Consider the following 13181-nt stretch of genomic DNA (forward strand, 5'->3'; position numbering starts at 1 on the left):
TTTTTCAAGATTGAGTTTTGTTCTTCATTAATATGGGTTAGAATTATTGGAAAATATTCTATATCAGTCTTGGATTATGGTTTTATATTTGAAAAAATTAATTTCAGAATTAGTTTAAAACTCATTTCATAATCTTCACGTATCTAGATCTAATTCAAATACGTGACATATATAATTTGGCTAGTGATAGTTCTTGAAGATTGTGTGGCTTAAGAATCGAAACCGTTTTTCACCTCTTCTCTCGATTAGTTGACCAAGGGATTGGTGATTAATTGGGTTTAGAGAAATTAAATCATCAAGGGATTGTGGTTTAGTTATAAATGATTTGTTGTGAAAAGATTTTTGCTTGAATTAAATAAGAAAGCAAAAGCATCATTCTTCCAAGAATCAAACATCTCTGAAGCTTTCAACGCTCTCATTTATTGATTTTTTTTCTCAAATTCAATCATTATCCCAATTCTCTTCTTTTGTTTCTTTTATTCTTCAGGATCCACAATCCGATTTCTAAGGTTTGATCGATCTAATTATATATTTAATTAGACGTTGCTTGCCTTAATTCGCTAATCCTCGTGAGAACGATATCTTCTCACCGTTGTATTACCTGAACGATTTGGTGCACTTGTTGGCATCCATGAACTTTAATTTTCGCTCATTAAGTTTTTGACACTGTTGTCAGAAATTAATTAATCGAGATTGACAACATACGTCCGGTTAAATCGCCAACTTATATCTTGTTTTATTTAATTTAATTTTCTTTATTTTGTTTAAATTCTTCTTTCCTTCTTTTTTTCTCTTCTTTATTCTTCTTTATTCTATAAGGTGCATTTGATTTTTCTTTGTTTGTGTATCCAAGGAACAATGGAGTCGAATGCTTCGGAAGAATGTGAGGCAATTAATATAAGGGGTGCATATCTCAGTACATCGGAAGAAACCATAAAGAGTGATTTGGCTAATCCATTAAGCCAACAAGTCCGTAATAAAAAGTTTTTAACTAATTCCCAACCTCCAACCTAAAAGACTCAACATCAAGCTAATAACGTTAAAGAAGTGTTTATTTAAAGGCAACCCAACCGTGGTTAGTTTTTCTTTTCTTTTCTTTGTTTTCATTTACATTCGTCTTCTTTCTTTCTTCTGCATGCATCACGTTATAAAAAAAATGGGTCTTTTTCTTTTCTTTTTCATTTAAACATCAGATAGTTGCATTTCTCTTTTTTTGTTTTTTTGTATTTTTTCTATTCTCCTTTTTTTGGTTTATGTTGTTTTTCAAAAATTATATATATAGATTTTGCTCTCTACTCATAATTTTTTTTTTATTGATTTTAATTTTTAAAATTAGTTTTCAAAAGATTTTGCTTTATGACTACCATCATTGTTTATCTTCTAAAAGACCACTCTACATACATGCATATCACCCTTCTCAATATCACTCTTTGTTATCATACTTCACATACAAACACACATCCAAACACTACGCACATTCCACATTCACTTCATATTCACGTTCATCTTTTCTTTTTCTCTACCCACCTTTCACACTTGTACGTCCAAACTTAGAGACTTGGCCAAACTCTAAGTTTGGTATTGAAAATGGTTAGAACAACTTATTTTGTATCTGTTGAAGTATTGTTTTCAAGAACTAATAGGCCTCTATTCAAGAAGAGGACAAGTAAAAATGTGGTAAATTTGAATTATATTTCTCTAATAGTTAGTTAGATATTTCTGTTCTTTCTTTTATGCATTTCAAATTAATTTTCAAAAAAAAAACATCCAGGGATGTTTTAATTGAAAAATTAGTTTTTAAAATTTTAGCATGCATTATTCATCTTTCCCTTTTTCCTTTCTTTTTGCATCATGTTCTTTTTAAGATTTCTATCCCTGTTTTTCTTTTCTTTTCTTTACTGTTGCATCATAATTTTTTTTTTTGCTTGTTTCTCTAGCGATCAGTTTGTAAGAAGGATATCTTAATGAAAAAATTGAATGATAAATTCAAAACAAAAGTGGTGGTGCACAAAATATGTGGTTATATTTGAGAAATTTAATAAGATAATTGAATCTTGAGGAAATGGAAGGACAAGCTTCAAAAATAGAAATTCAAAGAAGTATTATGAGAATTCAACCATCAATTCCTTGAAGCAGTGAAAACAGAAAAACAGTCAAAAGCCTCAAAGATCTTCTCCCAAAATTAAAAGTGAAGTAACTGCCTTCAAGTCATATAAGACCAAAGAAATTCTCATAATATAATTCGGATCTAAGTTTTTGGAAATTCTCAAATCTTAAGTATGCAAGATTCATCAAAGATAAGAGAAGCCGAATGAAACTACAAGGATTATCATAAATCTCACTTTTGTTTTTAAAATTAATTTTGCAAACTCTTCAAATCTTTTCACTTAAGATAAACTCTGTTTACTTTTTCTTTTGCTTGAGGACAAGCAAAGTTTTAAGTTTGGTGTTGTGATGACATGACATCTTAAGCAGTTTTTAGGGTTCTTTTTAAATTGTTTTCTTAGGTTCTCTTAGAATTTTAATCAATTTTTTTATATTTTCTAGTGAAATTTCATAGCTAATCAAATATTTGTAGTTATGTTAGTATTATTGTGTTTTCAGGTGCTTTTGTCTCAAAATAATAAAAAATTAAGGCCTTTTTAGCAATAAAATAAAAAACTAATTCAAGAACGGTCCAACCAGGTCTAAAAGGAAGAGAATCGGACACCCAAGCCTTCAAACAAGGACGCCCGACAGCTGCTCCACAAGCCCCGCATCCTCCCATCCTTGCACACATGCTCGGCGGAAGACTCCACAAGCTCGGCGTCCCTCCTTGCCTCCAAGCCCAAGCCTGAAATGCAATTGTCCCTGGAGGTGCAATTGGGATTACGCCCAAAGTAGAAGACCTCAAGTCCGGCGTACAAAACTCCACAACTCGCAGGATGCAACAATTAAGGCCCAAGTTCAATTACACAAATCATAAGACAACTTAATCTCATCCGAAGATTAAAGATTCAAGAGATTAGTTATCATTAATTTCTTCTAGAAATATAAAGATTTTGTTGTTAGGATTTGTTTCTAGATTAGATTTGAATTACTGTTTTGAGTTGAATTTGAAGTAAAAAGTTAGCTATCTTATCTTTTCGAAGGATAAAGATTAGGGTTAGTTTTGAATTTGAATTTTAGATAGACCTTAGGATATAAATAAGTGAACCTTGTTCACAGAGATTAATCATCAACTAGAGGATCACTCTCTCATAATTAGGATTAGTTTCTTTTCTATAGTGAGTCCCTAAACCTCCCCGTTGAAGGTTAGAGACTCTGTTTGGGTTTAAGATTGATAATGTAAGTGTTTTCTTTATTTTAATTCATACTTCTTTACTTTTTCAAAATTGAGTTTTGTTCTTTATCAATAAGGGTTAGAACTATTGGAAAATATTCTATATATGTCTTAGATTCTGATATTATATTTGAGAAAATTAATTTCGAAATTAACTTAAAACTCATCTCATAATCTTCACTTATCTAGATTATCTAGTTCGAATACGTGACATATAATTTGCCTAGTGATAGTTCTTGAAGATTGTGTGGCCAAATAATCGAAACCGTTCTTTACCTCTTTTCTCGATTAGTTGACCAAGGGATTGGCGATTAATTGGGTTTAGAGAAATTAAATCACCAAGGGATTGAGGTTTAGTTATAAATGATTTGATATGAAAAGATTTTTCCATGAATTAAATAAGAAAGCACAAGTATTATTCTTCCAAGAATCAAACATCTCCGAAGTTTTCAATGCTCTCATCTATTAATTTTCTCTCAAATTCAAGCATTCTCTCAATTCTCTTATTCTATTTCTTATTTTCTTCAAGATTCACAATCAAATTTCTAAGGTTTGATCGATCTAATTAGATATTTAATTAGAGTTGCTTTCCTTAATCCGTTAATCCTTGTGGAAATGATATCAACTCACTGTGGTATTACTTGAACGATCTGATGCACTTGCTGACATCCGTGAGCTTTAATTTTCACTCATCAAATCCTCATTTAGTTTGAAAATTAAATAAGGCTATTGATGGATTAAAACAAGCTCTCCGAGCTTGGTACTTAACTACCACTGCAGCTTTAAAAACCATAGGTTTCAATAACACTACATCTTATCCATCTCTATTCACTAGACATATTTCTCATTCTGTTATGTATATTTTAATCTATGTTGATGATATGCTGCTTACTGATAGTGATGAGAACGAAATGCATTCTATTCTTACAAAACTACATTCTAGTTTTTTACTTAAAGACCTTGGTGACTTCAATTACTTCTTAGGTATTGAAGCTGTTAAACATTCAGATAATCTTATTATGTTAAATTAGACTAAACATACATCTGAATTATTATTGAGAGCTGGTATGCAAGACTCTAGACCTATGAATACTCCAATGATATCTTCTTCTTGATTAACAGCTCAATCGGGTGCTCCCTTTGAGGATCCAACCCTGTTTAGAAGCATTCTTGGAGGTCTCCAATATGCTACTATAACCAGACCTGACATTATTTTTTCAATCAATAAAGTAAGCCAATTTATGGCCAAACCTTGTCAAGATCACTGGTGTGCATTAGGAGTGGCAATACTACCCGAACCCATGGGTACCCACCCCCACCTTACCCGTTCGAGGCAGGTAATTACCCCCTCCCGAATGGGGACGGATTCTTGGGCGGGGCAGGACGAAGTCGGGTTTAGGTTAGACCGGCAGATAAGGGTGGGGCGGGTTAGGTTTAACTTTTACTACCTGCGGGTAGAAGTAAAACAAGTTCGATAGGGTTATTATAGGGCAAGGCAGGGTCAGGTAGGGCAAAAATCCATCCCTACCCGCCCCATTTCCACCTCTATATGCAGTCAAGAAAATTTTAAGATATCTTATTGGCACTAGTGATCTAGCTTTGCATTTTTATAAGTCAATTGATTTGAGAATTACTACTTTTTCAAATTCTGATAGGGCTTCGGTCCTTGATGATACGGGGTCTACAACAGGTTATTGCATCTACTATGATCTTAATCTAGTTTCATGAAAATGTACTAAGCAAGATTAAGTGAATAGAAGTTCTACAGAAATTGAGTTTAGAGAACTAGCAACAACTTTTGCAGAATTAACATGGGTTCAAAATTTACTCCTTGAAATGCAGCAGTCCTGTCTTACCTCACCAAGTGTTTTCTGTGACAATATGTCATCAGTATTGCTTGCATACAATCCTATTCTATATTAGCAAATAAAGTACTTTGAGATGGACTTATATTTTGTTAGAGAACGTGTAATGAATGGTCTAGTTTCAGTCACTCATATACCCTCCAATGAACAAGTAGCTGACATCTTTACTAAACCGTTATCCACTATGTTGTTTGACAAATTCAAGAGCAAACTCAGATTACACAATAAATCACCATGAATTTGTGGTGGATATAAAGGGTATATTAGTCAATTATTTCTAGTTAGTAAATATCTCTAAATAAGTTTCTGTAAGTAACTAATAGTTTAGTACTTTTTTGGTTATCTTGGAGTGCTATGTTTAGTATAAATAGTGATAGTATAGCTAACAATAGTGTGGCTGGCATAGTATGTGAGAAGATCCCAGAAGATTATCAGAAGAATCCAGAAGACCATCAAGTTCTAGAAGAGCCGAGCTGAGTCAGCAGAGAAGTTAGTTGCAAGTGGGTTAGCACACTTCTGTTAATGATTCTATTAGAGAGTGTGATATGGCATGTTAGTAAGGTCTATAAATAGCATAAGGGAAGCTCATGTAGTGTGTGATTTTGACAGTGATGAATACAATGCCTTCAAATCTCTCTTTCTACTCTCGTTCATTCTTCATTCTCTTTTTCTCCTAGTTTCTTTCTTTTTCTTTAATTTGAACCCGGATCTGATACCTTTCATGGTATCAAAGCTTTGGTTCAATCACAGCAATGACAAATCCATGTTCTGCAGCTCAAATGCAATCAAGCTTCATGTCTACTCCAATCTCAATGAAACTTGACGATGAGAATTATCTACAATGGAAGGATCAAGCTGAATGAACCGTTGAAGGCAATGATATGCTGAATCATCTTACCGGTGAAGAAATTTCGAAAAAATAACTTACAATAGCAGATGCAGCTACAAGATCAATAAATCTTGAGTACAAGGCGTGAAAAAAGTAAGATGCATTGTTGAAATCATGGCTCTTTGCATCTATGTCAAAACCATTCACCACAAGGATGGTTGGATATGTGTTTACCCATGAAGTATGGCAGAGACTCGAGAATCATTTCACGTCACAGATAAAGGCTAAGGTGATGCAATTGAGAAATAGATTGAGCAGTATTCAAATTGGATCCTCCGTAAGTGACTGTGTACTTGCAATCAAGAGTATGATAGATGTGCTAGCATCAGTGGGAGAACTTGTTCGTGAAAGCGATCATGTAAACACTATTCTTCATGAATTAACTGAATAATATGCTTCTCTGATTACGTCTCTGATGACACGACCTCAGAGTATCAGTGTTGGTGAGCTAGAAGCAGTTTTAATGGCACATGAAAGTATGTTAGAAAGATTTAGAAAATTGGATCAGTTTATTCAAGCAAATATAGCACAGCATACACAAGGAAATTTCAGAGGAGGTTATCAGAATAGAGGAGGAAGAATAGGACATGCTAGAAGAACTCAGTCAAGCTATGACAGATCTGCAATGTTTGACAACAGATCTAGTATTGAAGGCACTAATAGAGGAATTTTTGGTGAAGGTTCTGGTAGAGGAGGCTTCAATGCAGGAAGAGGCAACTTCAGTGCAAGTAGAGGCAACTTTCATGAGGATAATAACTTCAGTGGAGGCAGAGATGTTGTTGACTCTCGATTTCAATTTAGAGGAAGAGGAAATGGCTCATGTGAGAGGATTCAGTGTCAGGTCTGTGGAAAATATGGCCACAGTGCTCTAAACTGCTGGCATAGATTTGATGACAATTCTAGAGGTGCTGAGAGCAATAGTTACAATAGTTACCACAACAGTAGCAATAATCGTAGAGCTGTGCCACAAGTAAGTGCGAATCTGAATAATATGATTACTACATTAGCAACACTTGATGATCCTAGCTGGTATCCAGATAGTGGTGCAACACATCACATGACATCAAACTCTTAGAATCTCTTGGAACAGCAAAAGTATGGAGGCTCAGAGAAAGTCATAGTCGGTGATGGTTCAGGTTTGCATATTCATCATGTAGGAAAATCTATTTTAAAATATAATTTGAGTGCTCAAACTTTCTTGGTAAGCAAACTGTTACATGTTCCTAATATCACTAAGAATCTCTTAAGTGTGTATCAATTCTGTTGTGATAATGGAGTTTATTTCGAATTTCATGCTGATAGATGCTGTGTGAAATCACAGGAAACCAATGATCTACTCAACCAAGGAAAATTGGAAAATGGCCTTTATAAGTTTCTCAATGTGTCAACTACTCACAACAATCCTCAATCATTAATTTCAGTAGTTAATGCAGATAAGTTCTTGTTGTGGCATGCAAGACTAGGACATGCCAATAATCATGTAATAGCTATTGTTCTTAGGAGTTGTAATGTTCCTTTTGTTGTAAATAAGACAGTGTGTGATGCTTGCTGTATTGGCAAATCACATCAACTACCATTTGCTAGTTCTAAGTCAGTATATAAAGAACCTTTAGAGCTTCTTTATTCAGATATATGGGGGCCAGCTCCTGTCCCTGATAGTTGTGGAAATAGGTACTTTGTTAATTTCATTGATGCTTGTACCAGGTATACATGGTTGTACTTAATTCGAGCCTGAAGTCAACTCAAATCAGTTTTTAATCACTTTCTTGCTATTGTTGAATTGCAATTCAATAAAAAGCTGAAAGGTTTCCAAAGCGATAATGCTACTGAATATTTGTCTTTATCTAGAGATCTACAGGCTAAGGGTATTATTCACAGGTTTTCGTGTCCTCATGTGCATCAGCAGAATGGGAATGCTGAGCGGAAGCATAGGCAAGTTGTTGAAATGGGCCTAACTTTGTTAGCTGCAACAGGTATGCCCATCCGATTTTAGGGAGAGGCATTCGCTTCAGCTACAAGAATCATTAACTATCTTCCAACGCCAACTTTACAACATTGTTCTCCTCATCATAAGGCTTTTGGCACAAAGCCTCAGTATGATAGTTTGCATGTGTTTGGGTGTTTATGTTTTCCACACCTGAGGGCTTATAACAGACACAAGTTGGATTTTTGCTCAGCTACTTGTTTGTTTCTTGGCTACAACTCTCAACATAAAGGCTACAAGTATCTTACCACTGCTGGCAAGGTTGTTATCACTAGACATATGGTGTTTTCAAAAACTATTTTTTCCTTCAAAGATAGTGATTCTCCTTTTGCCAAGTTCTAGGTTCCTAATCCTGCTTCAGAGGCTGCACCTACAATGCCAACAATTCCACATGTTCCAAAGAGTCCCAATTCATCATGCTCACACCTCTGCACCACCTTCTTCTATTCTAATGGATCCTCCTAGCTCCTCACCTTCTTCTCATTCCTCTCATCTTTCTCCTTTACACTCAGTGTCTTCCACTTCTGTCCCTATTCCTATGTCCGACTTTGAAATTATCCTACTAGCTATTGATACTCAGTGTGCTCAATCCCATAACTCTCACCCAATGGTGACTCGTGCCAAAGCTGGCATCCACAAACCTCTAGCTCTTCATGCCAAACTTGAACCTCAAACTGTTAGATAGGCCCTCAGCAATCCTTAGTGGAAGGCAGCTATGGATGCTGAGTACAATGCGCTTATGCTGAATAATACCTAGAAACTAGTGACCATACCAGAGGGCAGGGAGGCTATTGATAGCAAGTGGGTCTTTTGTACCAAGTTCAATTCAAATGGCTCCTTGCAAAAGTATAAAGCAAGGCTTGTTGCTCAGGGTTTTGCTCAGCGGCCTGGATTTGACTTTACTAAAACCTTCTGTCCGGTGGTTAAGCCAACTTCCATTCGGGTTGTTTTAACTTTAGCACTTGCCAATGCCTGGCCCATATGGCAACTTGATGTGAACAATGCGTTTCTACACGGTGATCTCGGAGAAGATCTCTATATGCAACAACCTACGTGGTATACTCAGGGTGATAAAACTCTGCTTTGTAAGCTAACCAAGGCCCTTTATGGCCTCAAACAAGCTCCTTGAGCTTGGTACCGTAAGCTGGTAGGTGGTCTCAGGAAGCTCGGTTTTGTAGCCACCAAATCCAATGTCTTTGTGTTCACCAATTTCTCAAATGGGGTCGAACATTTATTCTTGTCTATGTTGATGATATTATTGTAACCGGTGAAAGTGCTAGTGTCATTACAGATGTGATTCAAAAATTAAACATGTGATTTTTTTTCTTAAGGATCTTGGTGAGTTACAGTACTTTTTTGGGCTATAGGTCACAAGAACAGGAATGAGTGGCTTGCTGTTGTCTCAACAAAAGTACATTGGAGATGTGTTGAAAAAGGCTGGTATAGAGGGATGCAAACCATGCCAAACTCCCTTTGCCTTCCACCATGAAGCTTACGGGGATTAGTGGTGCTTTATTTGTGGATCCCAGGCTCTATCACTCTGTTGTGGGGAGTCTGCAATATATTACTATGACTAGACCCGAATTGGCATACAGTATCAGCAAGGTCTCCCAGTATATGAAAAATCTGTTAGAAACTCACTAGCTGGTTGTAAAACGTATTTTGAGGTACCTGGATGGTACTCTTACTTCTGGTTATTATTGGACAAGGACCCATCTCTAGAGATTGTTGCTTACCGTGATTCGGACTGGGGAGGTGATCCCGACGATCAAAAGTCTCAGGGGGAATATTGTGTTTTTCTTGGGAAGAATCTCGTCTCCTAGTTGTCCAAAAAGCAATCTGCCGTCACTCGCTCCAGTACCAAGGCAGAGTATCGGAGAATGGCTGACCTTGTTGCAGAGCTCATTTTGGTCAAGAATCTGATTGGTGAGCTCAGGTTTTCTCTTGCTACTCCTTCTCGGATCTATTGCGACAATTTAAATGCTGTGCTGCTTGTTGCCAATCCGATTCTGCACTCCAAATCGAAACATTTTGAGATGGACACGCACTTTGTCCATGATTTGGTCACAGCTGGGTTTGTTCGGGTTAGTCATATTCCAGGAAAGGTGCAAGCTATCGATGTTCTTACTAAGCCTCTTCTTTTTTATTCTTTCTTGTACTTTAGGGACAACCTGCAAAGTGCAAACTCTTTCTACCTTGAGTTTAAGGGAGAATGATAGTGTAGCTAGTAACAGTGTAGCTGGCATAGTATGTGAGAAGAGTCCAAAAAATTATCAGAAGAATCCAAAAGACCATCAAATTCTAGAAGAACTGAGCTGAGTCAGCAGATGAGTTAGTTGCGTTAGCACACTTCTATTAGTGATTCTGTTAGAGAGTGTGATATGGCATGTTAGTAAGGTCTATAAATAGCATAAGGAAAATCATTAATATATACATCTTTTGTTTATTTATTTTTAGTATAGTTTTTATGCATTGACTCATCATTGTCATATGATAAAGTATTATTAGTGTTGCATAAGCAAAGGCAATTAAATTTTATATCTGATATCTAAAGGAAAAAAATATATATATATCATTTTTATTTATGTGGCAACATATAATTAGAAATTTGTGTAAATTTTTTGGTACTAACACTGCATAACAAAAAATTTATTTACTTTCATCTTACCCTGTCAACTTTTAGGTAACTCTTTGAGCACATATCACTTTCGTCATCATTTCCTTTGCAATAAGCTTTTACTTCCTGCAATCAAGTAATAAAATACGCAAATTATTATGAACTTAAATTGCACTTAGGAAAAAAAAAATAAAAAACTAAAGTATGACTTTTTTATTTAATTTTTGTAATTTTTTTCAAAATATTTTTACTATTTTTTATTCAATTTTATTCGTAGTGTCTTTTATTTATGTCAAAATTATTCTTGAACATTATTATTCTATCTAAAATATTAGAAAAATAATTAAAAACATCTAAAAATAATTTTGACAAAAATTAAAATATTAGAGATAAAAAATATAGCTTATCCAAAAAAATTAAAAAGAAAATCCGAAATTGTCTAATATTACAATTTACAACCTCGTAGATACTGTCGGATATGAGGCCCATCCCATGCACAAATGGGATAAAAGCGTTGCCATCGAAGGTGTTGTCCGTGACACCATTTCCAATCATATAACCCTAAACACACCAAAGAACAAAGTGTTAGGTTTAAATTTCTATCATTAGTTAACAATATTTTGCCAATTAATTTAATTTTAATATATTGATATTATAAAACGTTTTATATAATTGTCTAATAACATCTCTTTCTTTGCTAATGCAGTGAAATATAATTGGATACACAGTGCATTGAAATTGAACTAATAATTTAATTTAATTTAATCAAATCAAATTTCATAGCTTCTTTACGTACCTTGAAATTGATCACGGGCTTAATACCACCCTTGATTCCTGGAATAATAGCAGGACATGTAAATAATTTGTTATAATTTCATCTAAGGAAATATTTTCTATCTTATATGAAGAAACAATCTTGAATTGTCTGAATAAATTATAGTGCAAGTTGGAAAAAAGAAATCAAAATTCTACACACGTGTGTGTATGTGATACCTTTGACCACTTCATAAGCCAACGTGGGAACATATATTCCAGCATAAGACTCCCCGGAAATATAAAATGGATTTTCAAGAAATTCAGGGAATTCCTCAAACCACTGCCAAGAAATCATGATACATATAAATAATAGGAACTCATGGATTAATTGGATCTTATTATTGTTAGAATTTTAACTTGGTAGCTGTCATCAATAAAATATTTATTTAGTGTATTGTGAACGGAATTTATTATTGTTCCTATTAATCATATTAAGCGGGATTACCTTTAGGAGAAAAGCATGAGTATCAGATGCAGTTTGTAAGTCCCCAGTGTTGTATTTGCTGGAATTCTTGGAGTAAGAGAGACCCACCCCAGCAGGTGAATCCAAATAAATAATACTGGAAACCTGAACTAAGGTTTTATTAATTATTTTAATTCAAGAGCAATCTTATTCATTTTAAATTTCATGCAAATTAAACTTCATCAAAAATTAAAATTTTCTTCATTTTTATTCCATATACCCTACTTTAATAAGGAAAAGGTAGGTTATTAATTAAAGAGTATAATTGAGAGAATGTCTAACACATACAATGTTTTCTATAAATTAAATATTCCCCGTCATTGTGCTAATCACAGATGATATATAGATATAGTATTAGTATACAAATCTAAACAATTCTTTTTCTTTTTTGTTCGGTGTAATATATAGAACAATTCTATATATATACAAAAGAAGACAAAACAGTGATGAGCTCCACTTGTCAGTAAAGTCCAATTGCATATTGGAGTACTGGACCCACCATTTTCATATAAATCCTCTAAATCTTCCAAAATATGACAATCCTATAACATGCAGCTCTTTTCATTATTTGTACACAATGACATAATCATCAAATCACATGGAATTCAATACCTAAAAACACATAAAATTCAGACAGATCTTGATGTAATCTAAAAAACAACAAAATTAAAACATACAAAAATGATAATAAAATTCAACTCCTAACCTTAGACCAGCTGTATGGATTGATATGCAAGGTGGGAAGATTCCCTTCCGTTCTTGAAGCCTCAAAGTTGAATGGCCCTGCATGCATGATTTCATATATCACATATATATCACCACAAAGTTTTATGGAAAAGTCTAGGGGCAACAATTTTATTGAATTTTGGCTAGTATGTAATCAGCAGAGAAAGGTGAGTCATTAGATGAAATTTCACACCAATCTCACACCATTAAATCATCATTGATGGCTATTTGATGATTACCAATCACAAAAGTTGCTGGTCCCCTAGCATTGCTCAAATTTTATTATATATTATGAAGTATAGACATTCGCTAAGTTGTCGTGTCTACGTGTCAATCATATTTCGAACACGATATTTATTAAAAATTATTTGATATACGTGTCTTTCTTGTTCAACCGTGCGTGTCTTAATAAAAAATAAAAAATTTTCTCTAAACACACTTAGACACACTTAAATATCATCACGTATTAGCGTATCTAGTGTTATTTTTAACTTATATT

At 34.4% G+C, this 13181-nt stretch overlaps 1 protein-coding gene across 1 annotated transcript in view; it reads right to left on the bottom strand.

Moving 5' to 3' along the window:
• LOC107617390 (serine carboxypeptidase-like 20) overlaps positions 1-13181 on the bottom strand; it is a gene marked incomplete in the record, with an annotated part of 22026 nt that overhangs the window by 6832 nt on the left and 2013 nt on the right. Inside the window, 6 exon segments of the mRNA XM_016319146.2 lie at positions 10729-10803; positions 11137-11238; positions 11474-11511; positions 11671-11773; positions 11939-12061; positions 12663-12739. Of these exon segments, the coding sequence (XP_016174632.1) occupies positions 10729-10803; positions 11137-11238; positions 11474-11511; positions 11671-11773; positions 11939-12061; positions 12663-12739 (518 nt within the window).

The sequence above is a fragment of the Arachis ipaensis genome, chromosome B09 (genome assembly GCF_000816755.2).
Source record: "Arachis ipaensis cultivar K30076 chromosome B09, Araip1.1, whole genome shotgun sequence".
Taxonomy (NCBI): domain Eukaryota; kingdom Viridiplantae; phylum Streptophyta; class Magnoliopsida; order Fabales; family Fabaceae; genus Arachis; species Arachis ipaensis.